Below are 24879 nucleotides of genomic sequence, written 5' to 3'. Positions count from 1 at the left end.
CGTGGCAACGAAGACCCAATGCAGCCAAAAATAAAATAATTAATTAATTTAAAAAAAAAAAAAAGAATGATGTTGGCTCACGTGTCCCCTGGTGTGTTGCAGTGAGGACACAACATCACTTCTGTGGTATTCCTGGTCAGAAATGCATAAACTGAAGAAACAGCAGACATACCTAAATTTAGGGACAGTCTGCAAAGTAACTGAACTGTATCCTTCAAAAGTATCAATATAATGAAAGACAAAATCTAAGGAACTGTATCCTTTTATTTTATTAAAATAAAGGAGACTGAGAAGACATGACAAATAAGTGCAATGCATAATCCTAGATTAGATTCTGGACCAAGAAAAAAAAAGCTTTATAAAGGACATTATGAGGCAATTGGCAAATTTTGAACATGGACTGTAGATTAGCTAATAGTATTGTATCACTCTAAGTTTCCTGATTTTGATAGCTGTACTGTGGTTATGTAAAAGAAGGTTCTTGGGACTTCCCTGGTGCTGCAGTGGTTAAGAATTCACCTGCTAACGCAGGGGACACGAGTTCGAGCCCTGGTCCAGGAAGATCCCACTTGCCTCAGAGCAACGAAGCCCGTGCGCCACAACTACTGAGCCTGCGCGCCTAGAGCTCATGCTCCGCAACAAGAGAAGCCACCACAATGAGAAGTCCACGCACTGCAAGGAGGAGAAAGTCCCGCTTGCCGCAACTAGAGGAAGCTCGCGTGCAGCAACGAAGACCCAACGCAGGCAAAAATAATTAATTAATAAACCTTCTTTAGAAAAAATAAAATCTCTAGAAAAAAACAAAAAGAAGGTTCCTGTTCTTAAGAAATTCACACCGATGTATTTATGAGGAAAGGGATATACTGTGTGCAACTTACTCTCAAATGGTTCAGAAAAAAATACTAACGTGTATTTAGAAAAATAATGATAAAGCAAATGTGGTCGAATGATATCAATTGGTGAATCTGAGTGAAGAATATCCTGGAATAATTTTTAGTATTCTTGCCTCCTTTCTGTGAGTTTTAAATTATTTCAAAATAAAAAGTTAGTAATTTAAAAAAATTGTGCTGGCAAAGTATACTTATCGGCGTGGAAAGGCACTCAGGGTGCACCAATGCTGGGGCTGTGCACAGCTGCTGCTGCCACCTCTAACCACCCTGGACTCTCAGTTCTCTGAGCTACTGGAGGAACTGGGTGTGTGGCTGACCCCAAAGCTGTCCTGGGTTGACTCAAGAAGGTTGAACGAGTCAGGGCCCTGCATTCTCTTTTCTGATTTTATTTACTCCAATTTTTAATTCAGTGACTGGCATTCCTTGCATCCCAGGGACCTCTGCGGTGGAGGGAGGGAGACATGGGAGGAGGGAAACCCACACAAATGCAGTGTTCGCTATGGATAATCCAGACTGCAAAATTTAGTGGAGACAATGTTCATTTATCATTGATGACGATCTTACACGTTCCCCTCCAAAAGAAGGCCTACAGTTCCCCCCAAACCAGCCCAGCATCTTCTCCATTTCCCAGAAGGAGAAATCTAACAGCCCAGCAAGGGCCAAGGGTAGACCCAGAAGTCCCCTGTGTTCCTTCTGCCAAGATGAGTGGGTGGAAGCGTGCAGATTCTCTGAGAAACATCTGTACTGACCTCGCAAAACAAGCATCCTCTCCAGACAAAGGGAATAGGAGATCTCTCATCACCCCACACCTCTGTTTCCAGGTCCTGACCCCACCCCGCCCCCAGGGCATAGGGCAGCCACCTTGCAGTTCCCACCTCTAGAAAGGGGAGACCACAACAACAACAGAAGGACTGGGACTGCTCCCGGGGGCCCCGTTCCCCCTTCTATCACTTGCACTCCAGCCACACTGTCCTTCCTCGCCACCTCCCCAGGGGTTGTCAGGGACAGAAGGCCCCTCCCTCATCCCCCTCAATGTTCCTCCACTCTGCCCCCCCCATCACTAGGGTGTCCAGGACATTGTGTGACTCAGGAAACAGCTCAGACGTGAGGTTCGCAGCAGGCCGAAGAGGAGGAAGAAGGGGCCGTGGGAGCAGAGTGGGTGGTTATTGCCTCAGTGAGGGCTCTGAGGGTCCCACTGGAAGAGGCAGGGGGGATCTGGGCTTGGGCAGGGGCTCTGGAATGCAGCCCCCTTCACTGCTGCTGCCGCTGCTGCTGCTGCTGTGCCGGTCAGTCGTCCAGACCAGAGGTGAGGCGTGGGGTGGGAGAAGTGAGGGGACCCACCTTCCTTAGGAGGATGTCCAGTGGGCTGGGGACAGAGGGTCAATCTGCATGCTTTGAGGCGACACTGGATGGAGAAGATTCTCACGCCCCAAATGGGGCTGCCGGCAGGGAGAGACAACTCTGCCCCTGCAGCGACACAGACCCAGGCTATGGGCCCTGTGCCAGGGGTGGTGACGGTAGGGGGGATGGGCGAGAAGGTGCCCACCCCCAGGGAGAACCAAGTTGGCCCTGGAACTGGGGGACAGCGTGCTCTTACAGTCACGTTTAGGAAGAAGAGAGGGAAAAGAGGGACCACCTGCTAGGGGAAGAGATGAGAGGGAACGGGAGATGGAGACATGGGAAGGTCAAGGGCCCACAAAGTCCCTTTCCTGGTCCAGCTGTCCCCACCCCCCCATGGCTCAATGCTGGGCCCTTCCGGGAGGAAATCCCTTCAATGTTTCAGCCATTCACCTCCCAGGAGTCCCCTCAGCGCCCCCCTCCTTATTCCTGTTGTCTTGCTTCCGAGGGATGGAGCCTGAAGCTAGACTTGGGAGGCCAGAGAATAAACAGGAAAGGAGGGGTGGGGATTAGTAACTGAGAGGCCTGGGATCTGGGGGGCTGGGAGTGAGCACCACGTGGGGGTTAGGAACAAGAGTATCCAGGCAATGGTGGGGTTCAGAGCACCTGTGCGGGGCTGCTGCAGGCAGGTCCCTCCGGGGCATCCAGGGGAGGAAAAGTGGAGCGTAATGCTACCTGCTCCCATCTCATCCTCATCTCCATCTCTAGGGCTGCAGTGCAGGAGTTTCCCAGAACCCTGTGCCAATGGAGGCACCTGCCTGAGCCTATCTCAGGGGCAAGGGACCTGCCAGTGAGTGTACCTTGTGGGAGTGGGAGACTGGGAAGGGGAGTAGAGGAGGGGACGGGGAGAAATGGGAAGGAAGGAGAAAGGGAGGAGGTGAAGCAGATGAAGGGAGACAAATGAAAGCAAAGGAGGGAGGGAGGAGAGAAAGCAGAGGGCCAGGAAGTAAGCTCTCCTGTCTCCTCCCCTGCCCAGGTGTGCCCCTGGCTTCCTGGGTGAGACATGCCAGTTTCCGGACCCCTGCCAGGGTGCCCAGCTCTGCCGGAATGGAGGCAGCTGTCAAGCCCTGCTTCCCACCCTTCCCAGCCCCCCCAGCCCTCCCTCTCCCTCGGCCCCCAGCTTCTTCTGCGCCTGCCCCTCTGGCTTCACTGGTGAGAGGTGCCAGGCCCAGCTCAAGGACCCCTGTTCTTCCTTCTGTTCCAAAATGGGCCGCTGCCACGTCCAGGCCTCGGGCCGCCCACAGTGCTCCTGCATGCCGGGATGGACAGGTGAGCACTGATGGGGGCGGCGAGGAAGGGGGACAGGCAGGGGCAACGGGCTGGGCTGTGGGGTAGGAAAGATGGAAATAGAGCCTGAGAGACTGCGAGCCCTTTGAGGAGAGAGGCCGAGAGAATCAACAAGCCAATTCTTGGTGAACCATTTACCCAAGATTGACATTCACCGACAGGATAGTACCGATTGCGAAGATGTTGAGGTGTTTCCAAGCCAGCTGGTAAATAGCTACCGCCTCAGCCCGCTTCGCACACCAACCTGACCCCTCTCCCAGCCCCTCAACCTCCCCTCGGTCCACTAGCTAGAGGCTTAATGCCTGGCACAGCAGGGGACTTCCAGGACTCTGCATTCTGAGCACCTGAATGGCTTCTATTCTGAGTGGCGGGAGCCCACACTGTCACCCGGGAAGACTGCAGTGGTGGGCGGTGTGACGGGACGTGGGTGCAGCCCTGGAGCGAGAGAGCAGGACACACGATGGGCAGGGTGTGCTACCATGAGGAAGTGGTCAGGGGTGCCTGGACAGAGCTGCGAGGCCCTGGACGGAAAGGTTCCACAACACCTCACCAGGATGGGGAGGGCTGGACCAGGCAGCAAAGGCCACGAGGTCAGAGAGCGCTTGGGATGTGGGTGCATCCAGGAGGGGGTGGACTGGAGACAAAGATTCTCAAACTTAGGTAGGCATAGCAGTCACCTGGAAAGCCTTAAAAAGACCGATGCCCTGTCCCAGAGAGCCTGCCCTGGTGCACCTGGGGTGGGCCCAGGACATGGAGATGTCTTAACTGACGAGGAAATTCTGAGGCAACGGGGCCTGAGACCGGGTGTGAGAGACCAGCGTATGTGACAAGAAGGATGGTCAGTGGCAACTTGCCACGCCTTGTACTTCAGAGTAGGGGCTCCGGGCGGCCCCCTCCTCGGGTCTATTGCCAGCTCTGCCACTGACTAGATACGTGACCTTGCATGAGATATTTAAGCTGTCTGGGTCCTCGGTGGTCAGCCAACGTCCACACTTCATAAGGTTGTTGTTGGGAAGAAAGGGGGCGATGCTCAGGAAGTGCTTACTTAGCTCAGTACCAGCGCCACCGCCGCCAGCGCCACCATTCCCACTGGTGCACACGGCTGTGAAGTGAGTCTCTTTATCGTTATCCGGACCATTACACCCACCTGAAGATCAGGAAATCAGGATAAGAGAGGCAAGATGACTGCCCGAGGGCACACAGCTGGCGGGGGGGGGGGGGGGGGGGTGGGCAAGGCAAAGGGCTAAGTCTCCTGCTTGCAGAGGCTGCATGCTTTCTAATTCGCCACCAAGGTCACCACTAAAGGAACCCTCCGTCCCAGATTTTCCCAAGCAGGGCTGATTCACAATACTCCCACCAAGAGCTACATGTTCAATTTTCAGCTTGAAAAATGTGGTCACTCCAGATATAACCCTCCCAAAGAATGGTAAAAGTGAGGGTGATGGAATAGGGCAGAGAGGGTATGGGAGGGAAGGGAAGAAAATATGGAAATTCGACACAGAGATAATCCAGAGTGAGAGCTGGGTCATCTCAGAGGAGCTGGAATTTGTGCAGTGCTAGGAAAATGCCCCCCCGTCCTCTGCCTCAGGTGAGCACTGCCAGCTCCGGGACTTCTGCTCAGCCAACCCCTGCGTCAACGGAGGGGTGTGCCTGGCCACATACCCCCAGATCCAGTGCCGCTGCCCACCTGGCTTCGAGGGCCATGCCTGCGAACGCGATGTCAACGAGTGTTTCCTGGACCCAGGACCCTGCCCCAAGGGCACCTCCTGCCATAACACCCTGGGGTCCTTCCAGTGCCTCTGCCCTGCTGGGTGGGGGGGTCCACGCTGTGAGCTCCGGCCAGGACCCTGCCCCCCCAGGGGCTGTCCCAGTGGGGGCACCTGTCAAGTGGTTCCAGGGAGAGACTCCACCTTCCACCTCTGCCTGTGTCTCCCAGGTGCGTCCTCGCAGGGGTCTTCCTGCAGCCCCTCTCTCTGGGCACGGAGGTTGTCTCCCATGGGTCCCCTTCCCTCAGCTGATCGCATGACCCTGTCAGGTTTCACAGGCCCAAGCTGTGAGGTGAATCCAGATGACTGTGTCGGGCACCAGTGTCAGAACGGGGGCACCTGTCAGGATGGGCTGGGCACCTACACGTGCCTCTGCCCAGAGGCCTGGGCAGGTGAGTCGTTTCGGCCAAGCTGATAGCACCAGTGGCCCAGTGGAGCCCTTCTCCCCACTCCTCACAGGGCCCCCAGCTCCAGCACCTGTCCCCTTCCCCCTGGCAGGCTGGGATTGCTCTGAAGATGTGGACGAATGTGAGGCTCAGGGTCCCCCTCGCTGCAGAAACGGGGGTACCTGCCAGAACTCAGCTGGCGGCTTCCATTGTGTGTGTGTGAGCGGCTGGGGGGGCACGGGCTGCGAGGAGAACCTGGACGACTGTGTTGCCGCCACCTGTGCCCCAGGTTCCACCTGCATCGACCGTGTGGGCTCCTTCTCCTGCCTCTGCCCACCTGGCCGCACAGGTGTGACACGGGGTACAGGGAGGCGGGAGGTGGAGATGGTACGTGACAGAAGCACCAGGAGGGCCGCTGGGAGCTTCAAGCGGCCTCTGAGAGCCTCGCCTCCACCCTGCCCTCCAGGCCTCCTGTGCCACATGGAGGACATGTGTCTGAGCCAGCCGTGCCACCGGGAAGCCCAGTGCAACACCAACCCCCTGAGGGGCTCCACATTCTGCGTGTGTCAGCCTGGCTACACGGGGCCCACTTGCCACCAGGACCTGGACGAGTGTCAGATGGGTGAGGCACCTCCACATGAGACCCTCTCTGAGCCCCCAGACAGCCTCTGCACTGAGGAGGGAAACAGGCCAATTGTTTTCCAAATTAAAAATATAAACATCTTGGGGATTCCCTGGCGGTCCAGTGGTTAGGACCTCGCACTTTCACTGCCAAGGGCCTGGGTTCGATCCCTGGTTGGGAAACTAAGATCCCGCAAGCCACACGGTGGCCACGTAAATAAGTAAACATCTCTTTTTCCTGAATTTGCCCATTTTTGGCATCTCTGCCTTACACGGTCTTCTCACCAATCCTCAGCCCTCGAGGCCCCATTTAGTCCTCCTCCATTTTAAAGCCACAATCCCTTTCCCCACTTTGATCTCATCAGCCACAAACAGGGTCCCCACACCTTCCCTGCCACTCTGGCCTCCTCGCCCTTCCACCGCTGACCCCTGCGGACCCCCGGATCTTCTCTCCTCCTAGCCCAGCAAGGCCCCAGTCCCTGTGAACACGGCGGCTCCTGCCTCAACACGCCCGGCTCCTTTGACTGCCTCTGTCCCCCTGGCTACACGGGATCCCGCTGCGAGGCCGATCACAATGAGTGCCTGTCGCAGCCCTGCCACCCTGGCAGCACCTGCCTGGACTTGCTCGCCACCTTCCAGTGCCTCTGCCCACCAGGTACCAGCTGAGTGGGCCCTCAAGTAGAGGAGACGGGAGACTAATCCCGAACCCACTGGACGTGACCCCTGTAGGGCACAGATAGCCTCAGGCCGGTCGGGGTCAGACAGCAAAGAATGCTTCTCCTCCTCTCCTCACCCCCCAGATGAAAACTCTGGGAAACTGACGGGCCCTGGGAGAAGGACTGCCACAGATGGTAGTGAGGCTGTGCACTGCCCAACTCTGCATTCATTTCATAGACACCGCAGGGTACACAAACTGGTCCACTGTACACAGAGGCCCATCAAGGGAGAGCAGAGCAGCAGTGAATAAACTTTTCATGCTGCAGCCTCTGCTTATGCCAACCCAGAATGCTCATCCTAATCACAGAACCTCTTCCCTGTAGAGATTGAAAGCAAACCTTTAAAATCCCAAAGGGTCGGGCTTCCCTGGTGGCGCAGTGGTTGAGAGTCCGCCTGCCGATGCAGCGGACATGGGTTCATTCCCCGGTGTGGGAAGATCCCACATACCGCGGAGTGGCTAGGCCTGTGAGCCATGGCCGCTGAGCCTGCGCGTCCGGAGCCTGTGCTCCGCAACGGGAGAGGCCACAACAGTGAGAGGCCCGCGTACCACAAAGAAAAAAATCCCAAAGGGTCTGTGTGCTTGAATTTGGCACAACAGGAAAAGAATGCTGCAAGGCTGCACCTACCTACAAGTTAGTTTTAAGGGGGGTAAACATCTCCCCAGGGAGACAGTGAGAGAGCCAATATCAAGGAGCTGGATAAAACCAGGAAAATAACAGCTTACTTTGTGCCTGAGCGTCTTACATGCATTATCTAATCTTTACAATAACCCTATGAAGTCAGCATTGTTACTATGCCCATTTTATAAATGAAACTGAGGCACAGAGAGGTTAAGTGACTTGTTGAAGGTTGCCCAGCTAGTAAGTGGCAGAGCCAGGATTCAACCCCAGAGCTTTGATAGTTTTACCCACTATACTACACAGCTTTCCTAAGCTGAGAAGCATCCAAAGAAAAATGCTGAGAAAACGATCCACTAATCCAAGGGACAAGGTTGTAGATCTCAAGGAGCTTCAGAGGCAGGTTCCCCAGGCAAGAAGAGGGAGGCAGCCGAGGTCCAGCTTCAGTTCAGGGTGAGACAGTGGAGACCGGGAGGAGGTCGAAGAAGCAGGACAGGTATGGCAGTGACACAGGTCCCCAGACGCCCTTCAAATCCCCACCTTGGGGATGCCTGGTCTCCCTGGCACAGAGGTCTGCCCAGGTAGAACAAGAGGAGTGAACCACCTCCAAGCAGATGCCCATTTGTCACATTGGTACCTCGAGGACCTCCAGGCTGATCAGTCCTCCCGGGTGAGCCCTGCCTTCTCTGCACAGAGGAATGGCCCCAAAAGGCACTTCCCCAGAGCCCTCCCACATGTCCCGGCAGGTGCCCTGCTCCCTGAGCTTTCACACCTGAGGGGGGTAGAGCCAAACACAGCAGAGTAGCAGGGCCTCGGGTTCATCTCTCCAACCCACGCGCAGACGGCCCCCTGGGAGAGGCTGCCTGCTGGGGCACAGGGCAGGTCAGGGACAGGGCTGGTTCTAGAACCCAGGCCTCCTGGACAGAAGGGGTGAGCAGCTAAGGCAAGGCTGACCTGGCTGAGCCTCGCCCTTGACCCCTCCTCAGGCTTAGAAGGGCGGCTCTGTGAGGTAGAGACAGACGAGTGCGCCTCTGCCCCTTGCCTGAACCAGGCTGACTGCCACGACCTGCTCAATGGCTTCCGGTGCGTCTGCCGGCCCGGTGAGTGCAGATTCCACTCCACGGTTCCAGCCTAGCAATCGCCCGTGGCCTCTTGAAGCTCTCTCGGGCCAGACCGAGGAGCGCCCCATTTCTCCAACTCCTTCTCTCTCTCCAAACTCTCTTCTGTTACGTCCTCCAAATCTTCCCCTGCTTACTCACCCACCCTCATCTCTGTCCTGCCAAGTCACCCAAATATCCCTCCTCTCCAGCCCTCCTGCAGAGTCCTCTGTACTCTCCCCCTGCATGCCGGGGGTCCCCGGCTGGTCTTGGCACTGTTCGCCACGGATGCAGGGAAAGTCGCCCCAGGCCTTCCTTCTCCAGCTTCACGGGACATCCCTCTATTCCCTGTTATGATAATAACTGATGTTTATTGAATATTTACTCTAAGCCAGGCACTTGGCTATGTACTTGTCAGGCATTATCTCATTTAATTCTCTCAGTGGTACCATGAGTAGTTTATATTATCATTTCCCTTTTACGGGGGAATAAAGTGGAGCCTAGAGAGGTTGGGTAGCTTGCCCAAAGTCACACGGCTGGCAGGTGGCTGTTTCACCTTTATGCATCACCCTCCTGTCATCTCCACCTGTCCCAGGTGTCTTCTCTGGAAGTCCTCCAGGTTCACCTTTCCTAGCAAGGGAAAGGGCCAGGACCTGTATTTATTCTTTTGATAAAATGTATTTTCAGCATTAGTACACATATCCAGTTATGCCTTATTTATATAAAGACTAAAGTTACCAAGTTATGCTCTATTTCGTCCTGAAATCCAAATCACTATTTGAGAAGCTCCCATATTGGTGCCTTCATTATATAATGACACATTTAGACGAAACCCCAAACCAAACCATTTGAAACAAGATTCTCTCCCTTGCAATTTGTAGCAATGTTATTGCTGTATTTGTAAAGAGAAGGCTAAATACCAGTGTTAACTCCTAATTTCTTGTTTGAATCCATGAAATCATGCCTGTAAAGCTCAAACATTTGTAACAAACTCCCTCATAAATCTAGAGAAAGTCAAGAAGAGAAAAAAAAAAAAAAGACCTTGGTCATCTCTCCCCTCTCACTCCCAACCCCACCAGGATTCACTGGCCCCCGGTGTGAGGAGGACATCGACGAGTGCAGAAGCTCTCCCTGCGCCAACGGTGGGCAGTGCCAGGACCAGCCTGGATCCTTCCATTGCAAGTGTCTCCCAGGTAAACTGGGGCTCAAACTCTGGAGGTGAGAGTGAGGGCAGGCACAGACTTCCGTGCAGGTCCCTGACCCTCCTGCTGTGCCATAGGCTTTGAAGGCCCACGCTGTCAGGCGGAGGTGGACGAGTGTCTGAGTGGCCCATGCCCCACTGGAGCCAGCTGCCTTGACCTCCCAGGAGCTTTCCTTTGCCTCTGCCCATCTGGCTTTACAGGTCAGCAGGGGAGGCATTGGAAAGAACTGGAGGGGTATTTGGGGTAACTGGAGTCCATTTGGGGTACAGTAGAGGTCACTGATGGGTATTTGAGCATTGGGATGTGAGAACAGAATGCGAATGGAATCCCTTAAATTTATGCAGTGCAAAACCTGCACAACCGTACAGGAGCTGAGGGTGAGTGTTACTGTAGGACCCACATCAGGCCCAACATGAGTGGCATGACGGGGGAACAGGAGCAGAGGATGAGGTTCAAAGGCAAGCCATTCATCTGCTTATTTAGCAAACATTTATTAAGTGTCTACTACGCCAGACACAGACACTAAGTTGAGCAAGAGTTGCTATCCTCAAGTGGATTTAAATCTACTGTAGAGAGACCAACAAGGTGATTATGGCCCAGAGACATGCTCTGAGAGAGGAATGCACAGGATCCTATAGGAACACAAAGGACTGGCCAACCCAGACTAGAGATGAGAAAAGATGGCTGAACGGAGTCTTAAAGACTGAGTAGGAGTTTGTCAAGACAGAATGCTAGGCAGCGCGTTTTAACTGCAGATAACAGCATGTGCAAAGGCACGGAGGGAAGAAAAGCACACCCTGCTTAAGGGAGTGTAGGACATCCAGAGCTTAGGCTACAATGGGGCGAAGGTCAGAAACGTAGCAATTGTAGGAAGGCCATGGCATGCAGGACCCCATGTGGCATTCTGAAGAAGTTGGTATCCTAGGCATTAGGGAGCCACTGAAGGACAGGTCCATGAAGAGTGAGCAAGTCACGCATAAGAAGCGGCCTTTGGCCCCATCAAGGACAGGGAGGGACTCTGTTTTCTCTCTGACCAATCTCCCCACCCCAGGTCATCTCTGTGAAATTCCCCTGTGTGCCCCCAACCTGTGCCAGCCCAAGCAAAGATGCCAGGATCCGGAGGAAGAGGCCCACTGCCTCTGCCCCAGTGGAAGCCCTGGCTGTGCCCCAGCTGAAGACAACTGCACCTGCCACCATGGGCACTGCCAGAGGTAACATCTTCCAGGCCCTCCCCATTCATAGTCTCCTCTGGGTCCTCCTCAGCTAAGGCAGGAGAAAAGAGCCAGTGAGGGGTGAGTCTGTAGGAAATGACCAATGGGGAATGGGAAGAAGATGGCAAAGTTCTGAGATCACAACCAATGAGAGGGTTTGACTGGTGAGTGTTATCCAATGAGGGGAGAGTTCATAAATAAAGAGGGAAACAGAGGACTAGGGAGGTCAAAGCAGAAAGAAGAGTATTAAATCCCAGGACCAATTCATCTCATCATTCATTAGACAAATATTTATTGAGCATCTACTATGTGTGGATACATTTCCAGGCATTGGGGGAGCAACACAGAACAAAAGAGACAAGGTATTTACTCTCATGGAGCTTTGGTTCTAATGAGGAAAGACAGACAATAAACAAGTTATAGAAGGGATGGATGAATAGATAGATAGATAGATAGATAGATAGATAGATAGATAGACAGATAGATAGATCTAGTTGGAGAAAATGAGTGGGGCAGGTAGGGCAGAAGGGGGACAATGCTGAGAGCAAAGACGCTGAGAAAGGGGCCAGAGTCCCAGGACCAAAAAAGAAGAAGTCATAGGGGTCTGACCAACGGGGAGGGGAGAAGAGAAAACCCCCCTTTCTTTTTATGACCAGATCCTCGTGTGTGTGTGATGTGGGTTGGACAGGACCGGAGTGTGACACAGAGCTGGGGGGTTGCGTCTCCACACCCTGTGCCCACGGAGGGACCTGCCACCCCCAACCCTTTGGCTTCAACTGCACCTGCCCCACAGGTTACACAGGTGAGGTGCTCCCTAAACCGTGTATACCCTGGGCTGACCACCATCTAAATCAAGGGCAAGGCCAGTGGAGACATGTGTCCAAAGGGCTCTGGGTCTCAGTCACCACCAAGAAGAACTGGGCAGGGGCTGGGACTTCCCTGGTTGCCCAGTGGTTAAGACTCCACACTTCCACTGCAGGGCGTGCAGGTTCCCTCCCTGGTCAGGGAACTCAGATCCCACGTGCCCCACGGGGTGACGTAAGAGGTGGTGAGAAAAGAAAAGAAGTTGGGGGATGGGGGTGAGGAAGGGAAGGAAAGGGAAGAGCAGGAAAAGAAGAGAAAAGGAGGTTTCCCTTTCTCAGACCCCACCTGCTTCCCTCAGGGCCCACTTGCAGCGAGGAGGTGACAGCTTGTCACTCAGGGCCCTGTCTCAACGGTGGTTCCTGTAGCCCCAGCCCTGGGGGCTACTCCTGCACCTGCCCTCTGAGCCACACCGGGCTCCGCTGCCAGACCAGCATTGACCACTGTGCCTCTGGTGAGTGCCCAACATGCCCTGGGTCTGGGCCACAGGAGGATGGAGAAACTGGTCAGGGTATGTTTGTACCACATTTAAAAAAAAATTAACTGGACACAGTGAGCCGTTGTTTGGGTGGGGAAGTTGCGGGGGGCGGGGGGGTGCCCCGTGTGTGGTGTGACTGAGGCCACAGGCCAGGTTACAGGCAAGGAACCCAACCCCTCACAGCCTCCTCTCTCCAGCACCGTGCCTCAATGGGGGCACCTGTGTGAACAGGCCCAGCACCTACTCCTGCCTCTGCACCACGGGCTTCCAGGGCCCACGCTGCGAGGGAAGGATCCGTCCCAGCTGTGCGGACAGGTGAGCAGGGCACAGAGACCCCTGGAGGGAGGGAGGGAGGGAGGGAGCCCTCACCACCCTTCCTCTCCATCTCCTCTGGGGCGCCATGCTGCCTCTCATCCCACGTCCCACATCCTTTCACTCTGCCTTCCCTCCTACTTTCCCATCTCCCCAGTGGTTGCCTGCCACCACATCACACACTCCCTCCCCTTGCTGCCTTGGCCTTCCTCCTACTGTGCCCTCTCTCTTTCTTATCCAGCCCCTGTAGGAACAGGGCAACCTGCCAAGACGGCCCTCAGGGTCCCCGCTGCCTCTGTCCCCCTGGCTACACAGGAGGCAGCTGCCAGGTGAGGGGCACTGAGCCAGGTGTGCTGAGGAGGGAGGGGCAGGAGAGCTCTAGTGAGAGGGCCTCGGGTATTAAAAGGTGACAGCAGGGAAGCTTAGGAGGGGTATCCACGTGAAAGGAGGTGTGGAAGTCTAGGAGTTGAGGTCTAACTTGAGATTTGTATGGTTCACTGAAAGGATTTCTGATCCCAGCGACTGTTCTGGGATGTGGGTATCCAAGGAATCCAGGGAGGGTGACCTAGTCCCAGACCATTCAGGAGGGAGTTTTCAGGGTAAGGGATTTTGAGACACTGGCAGGGGACCATCTCTAGGCCTGGGAACCTGGTGTTCTTTCCTGCCTCACGCTCCCTCCTAACCCTCAGACGCTGATCGACTCATGCGCTCAGAAGCCCTGTCCACACAATTCCCACTGCCTCCAGACTGGGCCCTCCTTCCAGTGCCTGTGCCTCCAGGGATGGACTGGGCCTCTCTGCAACCTACCGCTGTCCTCCTGCCAGAAGGCTGCTCTGAGCCAAGGTACTGACCCAGGAAAGACTATGGGGCAGATGAAGAGCAAAAGAGTGTCCTCCTCTACCCCACCCCTAAGGACATCCACACACAGCATTTGGACAAACAGTGGACCAAGAGTCAAAGCAACACAGACAACCAGTTATTGATGCTGCAGCTCAACACCCAGGACAGTCTAACACAACTCAACTCCTAGCACCACGTTCAACACAATACAAGCAACACCACCCAGCCCAATCAACCAGACTCCAGTTTAACACAATCACCAGGGACATAACCCAGTGATCCAGCGTGGAACAACTCAGCACTGTCTTTACCATCATAACTCAACTAGAGTGAACCACATTTAACCAGCTACACTCAACACACTTCGCCATGCCCCACTCACTTGGATGTTATGCCAACCTCTGGGGAAAAGAATACCATTCTTGTTCAAATAAGTTTTGTTATGAGAAGCACTTAGGAAAGAGACCATTGTGAGGTTAGGGGATGGCTGATGGGAATCACTGTGAGAGAACATCAGAGGATGCAAAACCCAGGGGATGGACTCAGACCATTAGTTAAGCCACTTCAGGTGTCCCCACCTGAAGTTTCTCTTGAGTTCTTTCTTGCTTGAGACATTTAAAGCCAAGAATATAGTTGCTTATAATGCCCTGATAAGCCAAAGAAGAGATATTTCTCTCCATTCTGACAAAACAGGCAGGAGGAGGAACTTGATTTTTTTTTTTAAGTTGGGGTATAGTTGATTTACAATGTTGTGTTAGTTTCAGGTGTACAGCAAAGTGAATCAGTTATACATATACATATATCCACTCTTTTTTAGATTCTTTTCCCGTATAGGCCATTACAGAATATTGAGTAGAGCTCCCTATGCTATACAATAGGTCCTTATTAGTTATTGATTTTTTAAAATTAATTAATTTATTTATTATTTACTTTTGGGTGCATTGAGTCTTTGTTGCTGCACGCAGGCTTTCTCTAGTTGCGGTGCGCGGGCTTCTCATTGTGGTGGCTTCCCTTGTTGTGGACTACGGGCTCTAGGCGCGCGGGCTTCAGTAGTTGTGGCACGTGGGCTTCCGTAGTTGTGGCACGCGGGCTCAGTAATTGTGGCTTGTGGGCTCTAGAGTGCAGGCTCCGCAATTGCGGCCCACAGGCTTAGTGGCTCCATGGCATGTGGGGTCTTCCCGGACCAGGGCTCGAACCCGTGTCCCCTGCACTGGCAGGCGGATTCTTAACCACTGTGCCACCAGGGAAGCCCTAGTTATCTATTTTATATAGAGTAGTGTTTATATGTCAGTCCCAGTCTCCCAGTTTATCCCTCCCCGACTTACCCCCTCATAAGCATAAGTTTGTCTTCTACATCTGTAAATCTATTTCCATTTTGTAGATAAGTTCATTTGTACCCTTTTCTTTACATTCCACATATAAGCAATATCACACGATATTTGTCTTTCTCTGTCTGACTTACTTCACTCAGTATGACAATCTCTAGGTCCATCCATGTCGGGAACTTGATGCTTTAATCTCTTCAGGGTCAAGAGTTACTGACTCCTCAGGCCCCGAGTGGCCTCCACCCACCCCAGGAATGTCAGTGGCCCCTCCATGGACCTCTCTGCTCATTGCCTGGAGCCCCTGAGCATCCTTCCACCCCACCTAGCTTTATCGATCCCTGTGTGTCTCTCTTCCCAGGCACAGAAGTCTCTTCCGTGTGCCAGAATGGAGGCATCTGCATCGACAGCGGCCCCTCCCATTTCTGCCACTGTCCCCCTGGATTCCAAGGCAGTATATGCCAGGAGAGGGTGAACCCCTGTGAGTCCAGGCCCTGCCAGCACGGGGCCACCTGCATGGCCCAACCTAATGGTTATTTCTGCCAGGTGAGAGGGTCTAGAGGAGGTGGGGGAAGACAAATTTGGGCTGGATGTGGGAAACAGCAGTCATGGGGCAGAAAGGGGAGGGGGAGAGGGCATCTTCTTTTCATTCACCCCACACATCCAACCAACCACCAAGTCAGGTTATTTTACCTCCTGAATATTTCTCAACTCTGTCCTTGCCCCTTCACCCTCATCCCACTGCCTTAGTCCAGAGTTTCGTTGCATTCCGCCCGGACGCCTGCATCAGCCTCCTAAGTGTCACCCCTGCCCCCACACTTGTCCTCCTAAAGGTTCGGCCTCTACTCCACCACTAGGGTGCTCCGTTGAAAATATTAAGCTGGCCTGTCACTCTCCTGCTTAAAACCCTTCAGTGGCTGCCCACCTCTTTCGCAGTGAAGTCCCAAGCCCGGCAGGACCCAGCCCTGCCTGCCTCTCAGGCCTCACCTCTCTCCGCCAACCCCTAACCCTGCTCCAGCAACACAAACCTGCAGCTGACTTCCCTACACCCCAGACCGGCTCTCTGGGGGCTTTCCTCACCCCTCTTCCACTGGATGGTGCCCAGGAGGCGTCTGCCTCAGGGGAATGTCCCTAACTTCTCTCCAGACTGGGTCAGGGCCTTACCTTGGTGGTTCAGGTCACTGAGCAGGACGGGAAGGCAAAGCTGGGACTCAAGTCCAAGCAGCCTGATCCCTGTACTCACAAACACGAGACTGGATAGAAGGCATGATCCTTTAACCGCCCTCTTTCTTTAACTTTTTTTTTTTGTGTGTGGTACGCGGGCCTCTCACTGTTGTGGCCTCTCCCGTTGCGGAGCACAGGCTCCGGACGCGCAGGCTCAGCGGCCACGGCGCACGGGCCCAGCCGCTCCGCGGCATGTGGGATCTTCCCGGACCGGGGCACGAACCCGCGTCCCCTGCATCGGCAGGCGGACTCCCAACCACTGCGCCACCAGGGAAGCCCTTTCTTTAACTTTTAAATTTTATTTTTTAACTTTTTATTACGAGCGTTTTCAAACATACACAAAAGCAGCGTACTGATCAGTAGTGAACCCCCGTGTACCCAGTACTCAGCTCTATTTCCTCTTTCATGAAACTCCTTCCTCCAGAAATTTCCAAGCACGACTCTCGTCTGTTTCTTCCGGCTCTCTGGCCATTCCTCGGATGCTTTGTGAATCCCTTTTCCTCCATTTTTCTGAAGTCTTCCTGGTACTCCATTCTTGCATACTCTCCTTCCTCCTGCAAGAACTTGGCACATGATACAGACCTCATCAATGACTCTTCTCTCACTAGCAAAATGATATGAGATAATCAGAAAATGGTTAAGGTCATCAGTTATGGAGTCATAGACGCATTGAATCCCAGCTCTGCCACCTACCAACTGTGTGGCTTGTGCAAGTCACTCATCTTTCAAGGAATCAGTTTCCTTTTCTGCAAAGTGAGACTCAAATGAGATGATCCATATAGAGGGTTGTTAGGAGGGTTTTATGAGGTTATGTATATAAATTATGCAATCAGTGCTAGCTGTCTCTCCTCTGGTTGACTGAGAATTTCATAGACGCAGGGATGAGTTCTAATTTTCTCTATATTCCTAGAGCCTGAAAAGGTGCCTGGCACAAAACAAAGCAGGCGTTCAATAAATGGTTATAAATTAATTAAGCATGAGCGAACCCAGTGGGTGTGTGGCTGGGGGAAGAAGGATTTTTCAAAATCGGAGCTATATCTATTGGCAATGAATCAAAGAGATTGTTTGGGACTGGGAAGTGGTTAAGTTGCGTATTATCAAATAATTGTGTATCACGTGGAGCTGAGGTACAAGGGTTAAGCTACACGTGGCTGTGATGGACGGTGAGCTGAGTGATGCTCTGAGTTGGAAGGTGGGGTGCTGGCAAACTACCTGGAGCTGGGTCCCCCAGAGTGCCAGGATGGGCTCATTTACTGGTTCCCTGTCTGACCCCCTTTGCCTACAAGTGTACACCAGGCTACAGTGGACAGAACTGCTCAAAGGAACCTGACGCTTGTCAATCCCAGCCCTGTCACAACCATGGAACGTGCACCCCCAAACCTGGAGGCTTCCACTGTGCCTGCCCTCCAGGCTTTGTGGGGCTGCGCTGTGAGGGGGACGTGGATGAATGTCTGGACCAGCCCTGTAACCCCACAGGCACTGCAGCCTGCCACTCTCTGGCCAATGCCTTCTACTGCCAGTGTCTGCCTGGACACACAGGTAAGGTCCGAGAGAGGGGGTATGAGCATTTCTGGGCACAGCTGAATTGACCATGGAAACCCAGACAATCCCCACCCATGAGGCAGCCTAGTCACCTGGTCCATCCCCCTGCCTCTAAACCCCACACCAGAGAACATGCCCACCACCCCTTTGCCTGTGCGGCTAGTGCTGGGCTGTCTCCCAGGAATGAGCCAGCAAGGAGGCAGCGACTGAAACAGAGTGTTATGTTTAACCCCACCCCTGCCACAGGCCAGTGGTGTGAAGTGGAGCTAGACCCCTGCCAGAGCCAGCCCTGCTCCCACGGAGGGTCTTGTGAGGCCACAGCAGGACCACCCCCAGGATTCACCTGCCACTGCCCCCAGGTGAGAGACCACAAAGCTGCTTTCTCTGTTGCCCCCAACACTGACGTAAGGTGAGAATGCCTGAGCCGGGAACCTGGGGGAGCACTGGAGTGGCAACTATTGGAGAAAGCCATCTCATGTCCACAGTGGTAAGTGGTTCTCAGCAGCAGTCGTGGGGAAAGGCAGGATCAGGTGGTAGCATGAATGGAACTTTCAGAAACCACGGGCACTGCCTAAGGGAAGGTCCCCAAGGCCAGCTGGGTGAGCTTGGATAAGTTCTTTTAACTCCGTGTGTGTATTTGTTTATAGACCTCAGATGCATAAAAGTGGGTTCATCTTAAGCCTTGGTTCATGATACACTAACATACAAACTAACATTAGTTTAGGTACTGCCTTCTTTTAATTATCCTTACAAGATAACACCCATGAACCTAAAACAAGAATTACAATATTAATAATAACTTCCATGTACTTATGTCCTCCTGTATCCTGTTCCCCTTCCAGAGGAAGAGAAAGTACATAATCCTATCTCTAAGGATCAAGATAATATAGTATTAGTTCAATTACTATTACTCTGTTAACAGTTTCGTCTTCCAGGACTCACATCATGATGACAGTTCACCCATGTTTTGTTTTGTTTTGTTTTGTTTTTAAATTGGTGTATAGCTGAGTTACAATGCTGTGTTAGCTTCAGGTATACAGCAAAGTGATTCAGTTATACATGTACATAGATTCATTCTTTCACCCACGTTCTTGCGAACAGCTGTGTTTCATCCATTCTCCCCACTATGCAATATGTCACTGTGTGAAAAAAAAAGGGGGGGGGACATGGTTTCCACTACTGTAAAATGATGAATTTGATGTTCTCTGAGGCCCCTTCCAGATATGAGAATCTAGGACCCTCTGAGTTATCTTAATGCAGGGGTTAGCTTAAGGGGAGGTGGGGTGAATACTACAAGGTCCTTCCCCCAATCTCTCTCCTCCTCTCCGCAGGGTGTTGAAGGCCCCACCTGCAGCCACAGAGCCCCCTCCTGCGGTCTCCATCACTGCCACCACGGTGGCCTGTGTCTGCCCTCCCACAAGCCTGGATTCCCACCCCGCTGTGCCTGCCTCAATGGCTATGGGGGCCCTGACTGCCTGACCCCACCCGTCCCTCCAGGCTGTGGCCCTCCTTCTCCATGCCTACACAATGGCAGCTGCTCAGAGACCCCTGGGCTGGGGGGCCCAGGCTTTCGATGCTCCTGCCCTCCCAGCTCTCCAGGGCCCCGGTGTCAGAGGCCTGGAGCAAAGGGATGTGAGGGCAGAAGTGGAGATGGGGCCTGCGACGCTGGCTGCAGCGGCCCAGGAGGAAATTGGGATGGTGGGGACTGCTCCCTGGGGGTCCCAGACCCCTGGAAGGGCTGCCCCTCCCATTCTCGGTGCTGGCTTCTCTTCCGGGATGGGCAGTGCCATCCACAGTGTGACTCTGAAGAGTGTTTGTTTGACGGCTATGACTGTGAGACTCCTCCAGCCTGCACGTGAGTCTGAAACCCTGAAGGGCTGGGCGGGGGCAGGGTGAGGGTAGAAGGAAGGACATAGATATCTCTTGAGTTACAGCATGACCACAGCCTCAAGCTTCAGGGAGTTTCCACCCTAATAACCATTGCTAATTAGGGGTATAAGACGCTAGACTCCAACCCAGAGGAATGGGGCAGCATGAATATTTAATGTGGGGACCAAGAAAGAGGGCGCTGCCTCTTTCAGAGCTACCCTCTGAGAGCTGTGGGATCTCTGGCCTCAAGCTTCTCTAAGCCCTGTTGCCATGGAGTATCTCCCCTAGCAACCAGCATCCCTGAGGGAAAAGGGCTTCACTTCAGGGAGACAGGAGTTTGGGAGGGTAGAGAGTGGGGACAGTGTTAGGAAACAAAGGTGTCAGTAGACATTAGGGTGTCTGGACTACCTACCATTCGGGGTCTAAGCCCATTACTCCAGAGCTGCCCCCACTTAGCAACCAGAGCCCTAGAGGCTGTGGAGTATCAGGAATCCTCTCTGGGATGAGGAAGTCAGGTTTCTTTGGGGGTCCTGAGTCCCCGTCTCCTCAACCCACAGTCCAGCCTATGACCAGTACTGCCGTGATCACTTCCACAATGGACACTGTGAGAAGGGCTGCAACACTGCAGAATGTGGCTGGGATGGGGGCGACTGCAGGCCCGAAGACGGGGATTCGGAGTGGGGGCCCTCCCTGGCCCTGCTGGTGGTGCTGAGCCCCTCAACCCTGGACCAGCAGCTGCTTGCCCTGGCCCGGGTGCTGTCCCTGACTCTGAGGGTAGGGCTTTGGGTAAGGAAAGATAGGGATGGCAGGAACATGGTGTACCCCTATCCTGGAGCCCAGGCCGAAGAGGAGCTAGGAGGAGCCCCAGACCCCTCTCACCATGAGAGAGCAACCCCTCAAACACAGCCTACAGGCAAGGAGACGGACTCCCTCAGCACTGGGTAAGAAGGCTGGGAGGCGGGGAAGAGGGGGCAGACATTAGTTTTTAACCAGCAGAGGGAAGGGAAGCAGGGACCAACCGAGGGGTCTCTGAGGTGCCTTCCCCGCAGGTTTGTGGTGGTGATGGATGTGGACTTGTCCCGCTGTGGCCCCGACCATCCTGCATCCCGCTGTCCCTGGGACCCTGGGCTCCTGCTCCGCTTCCTTGCTGCGATGGCCGCAGTGGGGGCCCTGGAGCCCCTACTGCCAGGACCCCTGCTGGCTGCCCACCCTCGTGCAGGCACCGGTAGGTGGCCCCGTCATTTCCCCTGACTTTGCTCCCAGGCCAGCTTTCACGCCAGCAACCAGCAATGAAGTCAAATGAAACAGAAGCACTGGAACCCCAAATGTTCTTTGTGGAGACTTACCTTTGTTAACGTTCTTCTCCAGCTAGATCTCCTCATGGCCCATTTGCTCTGCAATCTCCTTTACTTCCCTCAGTACTTTATTCTAACCTCTATCACAGACCGCCCACAAACCTTGGGTTCTGGTCTATTCTACTAAGCCGAGAGTATCCAACCATCCCCGTATCAACGGTTCATAGCACATGAGAGAATAATAGCTCTTATATACCACTTACTACGTGCCAGGCCTTGCTCTAAGCATTTTACAGTATTAACTTATTTAATCCTCCCAACGACCCCTATGAGGCAAGTACTGTTATTATTCCCATTTTACAGTTGAGGAAACTGAGGCAAAAAGAGGTTACTGCACTTGTCCAAAGGTCTCACCAGAGTACCCAGCCTCACCAGGAATGGCCTCTTTTTCTGACTGTGTCTCTTCCACCAGAGCCCCCCGCCAACCAGCTTCCCTGGCCTGTACTGTGCTCGCCGGTGGCCGGGGTGCTTCTCCTGGCCCTCGGGGCTCTTCTCGTCCTCCAACTCATCCGCCGGAAGCGCCGAGAGCATGGGGCCCTCTGGCTGCCCCCTGGGTTCACTCGAAGGTCTCAGACTCAGCCAGTTCCCCGCCGACGCCGGCCCCCGCTGGGCGAGGACAGCATCGGCCTCAAGTGAGAGTGAGAAAGAACTGGGGCTCAGGGAGGGGACTCTTTCCTGTGGAGATATTTATGATCAGAAGCAATAAGAGATGCTATGCAGAAGTTGAAGACACGGGAAGGGGAGAGGGGTGGGAAGACTGCTGGAAATCTTAGGGACCCTGAAGGTCCTCTACCCACCCATCCCCTTCCAGGGCACTGAAACCAGAGGCAGAAGTTGATGAGGATGGAGTTGTGATGTGCTCGGGCCCCAAGGAAGGAGAAGAGGCGGACCAGGTGAAAGCACTGGGGCAGGAATGGTCCTAAAGTGACGGAGGGGTTGAAGGGACAAGTCAACCTTCCTTCACTGATCCTTGCTTGTCCTGATCCCCAAGGCTGAAGAAATGGCCTCACCCTCCAAGTGCCAGCTCTGGCCTCTGAGTAGTGACTGTCAGGAGCTCCCCCAGGCAGCCATGCTGACTCCTCCCCAGGATTCTGAGATGGATGTCCCTGATGTGGACACCCGTGGACCTGGTATGTGAGCCACCCCAGACCAAGAAAATGAAAACTCCCTTTGACCCTTTTAGAATCAGAAAGTCCTCTGATATCAGAACTGGAGAAACTAATATTAGAGTGAGTGCTTCCAACAGCCATTCTCAAAGTGTGGTCCCAGGACAGAAGAATCAGCATCACCAGGGAAATTGTTAGAAATATAAATTCTCAGGTTCCACTCCAGAGCTACTGATTCAGAAATTCAAAATATTGGGGAATCTGTGTTTTAACAAGCCCTGCAGGTGAGTCTGATCCAGGACTCAAGTTTGAGAATCACGGCCCTAGAATGTTAGAGTATTAAGGCCTGATGCTTCCTTTTACAGATGAGGAAACCAAAGCCCAGAGAAAAACAAAGTAGAAAGTCACTTGACTAAAGCCACACAAAATCAAGAACCCAAGCTGGGCTTCCTGACACCTCAAGCTGTGATTCTCCCTGAGCCTCCATGTTCTCCCCCTTCCCCAGTTGTCTCCCATTCTTCATGTCTCTCACCCACAGATGGGGTGACACCCCTGATGTCAGCAGTCTGCTGTGGGGGAGTGGAGCCCAGGACCTATCAGGAGACATGGCTGGGAAGCCCTGAGCCCTGGGAACCTCTGCTGGGTGGAGGGGCCTGTCCCCAGGTTCACACCGTGGGCACTGGGGAGACTCCCCTGCACCTGGCTGCTCGATTCTCCCGGCCAACCGCTGCCCGCCGCCTCCTTGAGGCAGGAGCCAACCCCAACCAGCCAGACCGGGCAGGGCGCACCCCGCTTCACACCGCTGTGGCCGCTGATGCTCGGGAGGTTTGCCAGGTCAGTGCACACTGGGGCTGCTAAAGGAAACGGGGCAAACTTGCAAGTAAGGCTGGGCAATAGCATCCTCTGGGTCTGGGAGAGAGGAAGGTGATGTGAGACTGGGGACTGAAAGAGAAACAAGAACAGATGGATGAATATGGATTCGGAGGTGCTTAACAGTGTGAGGGACCTTAGCTAGCAGTTCAGATATACCAAGGGTCACTGGCCCTCTCTGCCGCCCCACCCCCACCCCGCCCCAGCTCTTACTCCGCAGCAGACAGACTGCAATAGATGCGCGGACAGAGGATGGGACCACAGCCCTGATGCTGGCCGCCAGGCTAGCTGTTGAGGACCTGGTTGAAGAACTGATTGCAGCCCAAGCAGATGTGGGGGCCAGAGATAAATGGGGTATGGATCTGGGGAAGTTGATGTTGTGCTATCAAGAAGTTGAGCAAATGGGGTGTGAGATAAGATGCAAAAAAGGGGGGTTAGCAGAGGGACCAACTGGAAACTGGGGCATTCCCTCCCACCCTGCTGTCAAGGTGGTAAATCTGCACAGTACGGTGGCAGTAGGCAGCAGGTGAGTCTTCCCTCATCATCCTCAAACACACACACACACACACACACACACACACACACACACACACACACACACACACACACACACACTACCCTAGTCCACTGGGAACTAGGATGGCGGAAGAGTGAGAAGGGAGGGGGTCTCGTGGGAGGGACGTGGTCTGCCGGTCCCATTGACCCCAGAACAATGCCCCATTGTCCCTCCCGCGCGCCGGTGACGTCACTGGGGCAACGCTTCCTGCAAGCCGGCGGTCACCCGGGCAACGCTTCCGCCTTTGAGGGACCCGGCGGGCTGAATAGCCCTTCCCCCAAGTCCAGAATCCGTGGGAAACAGGAACCCAGGCGTCGGGCCCCCAGCCTCGGGGTAACAACCTCTCACGTGGTGCCCTAGGAAAAACCGCGCTGCACTGGGCCGCCGCCGTGAACAACGCCCGGGCCGCCCGCTCCCTTCTCCAGGCCGGAGCCGATAAAGACGCACTGGACGGCAGGGTTAGACCGGGTAGCGGGCCCCCAACAATTAAGCTGACGCGGGAGAGGTGCAAAGCGCCGGAACTCCGAAAAACCTGAAGGGGGAGGGACCACCAGTCAAGTAGGAGGGCCAGTCCTGTGGGCGCGGCCTTCCCTGACCGCCCCCGCTGGCTGTTTCCTCCCGGGCAGGAGCAGACGCCGCTGTTCCTGGCGGCCCGAGAAGGAGCCATGGAGGTAGCCCAGCTGCTGCTGGGGCTGGGAGCCGCCCGAGGGCTGCGGGACCAAGCCGGGCTAGCGCCCGGGGACATCGCACGCCAGCGCAACCACTGGGATCTGCTGACGCTGCTGGAAGGGGCGGGACCACCGGAAGCTCGTCACAAAGCGACGCCAGGCCGCGGCGCCGGCGCCTTGCAGCGCGCGCGGACTGCATCAGGAAGCGTGCCCCCGCGTGGGGGCGGGGCTCAGCCGCGCTGCCGGACGCTGTCAGCCGGAGCCTATCCTCAAGCCCGGACTTTGTCCGTAGACTTGGCCGCCCATGGGGGCGGGGCCTATTCGCACTGCCGAAGCCTATCGAAAGGAGCAGGAGAAGGCCCGCCCCTCCGCGGCCGTAGGTTTTCTGCAGGCATGCGCGGGCCTCCGTCCAACCCTGCAATAGTGCGAGGAAGATCCGGGGTCGCGGCCGGGAGCGGGGGTGTGGCCTCAGCTGTTGACTGGCCCTGCGATTGGGTGGCTCTAGGAGCCTGCGGCCCCGCCTCCAACACTCCAATCCCGCCTCCTTGCCTCACTCCGTCCCCTGAGCGGGGATCCCCTCAAGTTGCATGGGGTCCTCCAGCCCACCAAGTAATACCCTTAAATGCGGGAGGCGAGGGTGAGAAATAAAAGGCTGCATGTCAGGGAGGGATTCTAAAAGTGAGT

General features: G+C 54.5%; 1 protein-coding gene across 1 annotated transcript; it reads left to right on the top strand.

Annotated features, from left to right (window-relative positions):
• The first annotated feature begins 1913 nt into the window (after positions 1-1913).
• Positions 1914-24863, top strand: NOTCH4 (notch receptor 4). Its single transcript, XM_079934432.1, has 30 exons — positions 1914-2196; positions 2997-3078; positions 3265-3557; positions 5164-5511; positions 5611-5733; positions 5840-6076; positions 6194-6349; positions 6809-7003; positions 8669-8782; positions 9859-9972; positions 10059-10181; positions 11033-11192; positions 11849-11994; positions 12355-12507; positions 12729-12846; positions 13085-13172; positions 13533-13686; positions 15367-15551; positions 17516-17768; positions 18018-18130; positions 19103-19626; positions 20198-20581; positions 20690-20865; positions 21408-21627; positions 21807-21888; positions 21987-22125; positions 22640-22935; positions 23178-23325; positions 23888-23985; positions 24154-24863. Exons 1-30 carry the CDS (start codon positions 1923-1925, stop codon positions 24841-24843), a joined length of 6186 nt encoding a protein of 2061 aa, XP_079790558.1. The 5' UTR covers positions 1914-1922; the 3' UTR covers positions 24844-24863.
• Positions 24864-24879: the final 16 nt, after the last annotated feature.

The sequence above is a fragment of the Stenella coeruleoalba genome (assembly GCF_951394435.1).
Source record: "Stenella coeruleoalba genome assembly, chromosome: 10".
Taxonomy (NCBI): domain Eukaryota; kingdom Metazoa; phylum Chordata; class Mammalia; order Artiodactyla; family Delphinidae; genus Stenella; species Stenella coeruleoalba.
The sequence above is the reverse complement of the archived record's forward strand: the minus strand, read 5'-3'. Positions and strand labels throughout refer to the sequence as shown.

Bases quoted from the DNA above. Each gene is read 5' to 3' on its own strand.
- NOTCH4 (XM_079934432.1), top strand. From the start codon at position 1,923: ATGTTCCTCCACTCTGCCCCCCCCATCACTAGGGTGTCCAGGACATTG. The intron at 3,079-3,264 runs GTGAGTGTACCT...TCCCCTGCCCAG, and splicing joins CAGGGGCAAGGGACCTGCCA to GTGTGCCCCTGGCTTCCTGG. The intron at 23,986-24,153 runs GTTAGACCGGGT...CCTCCCGGGCAG, and splicing joins AAGACGCACTGGACGGCAGG to GAGCAGACGCCGCTGTTCCT.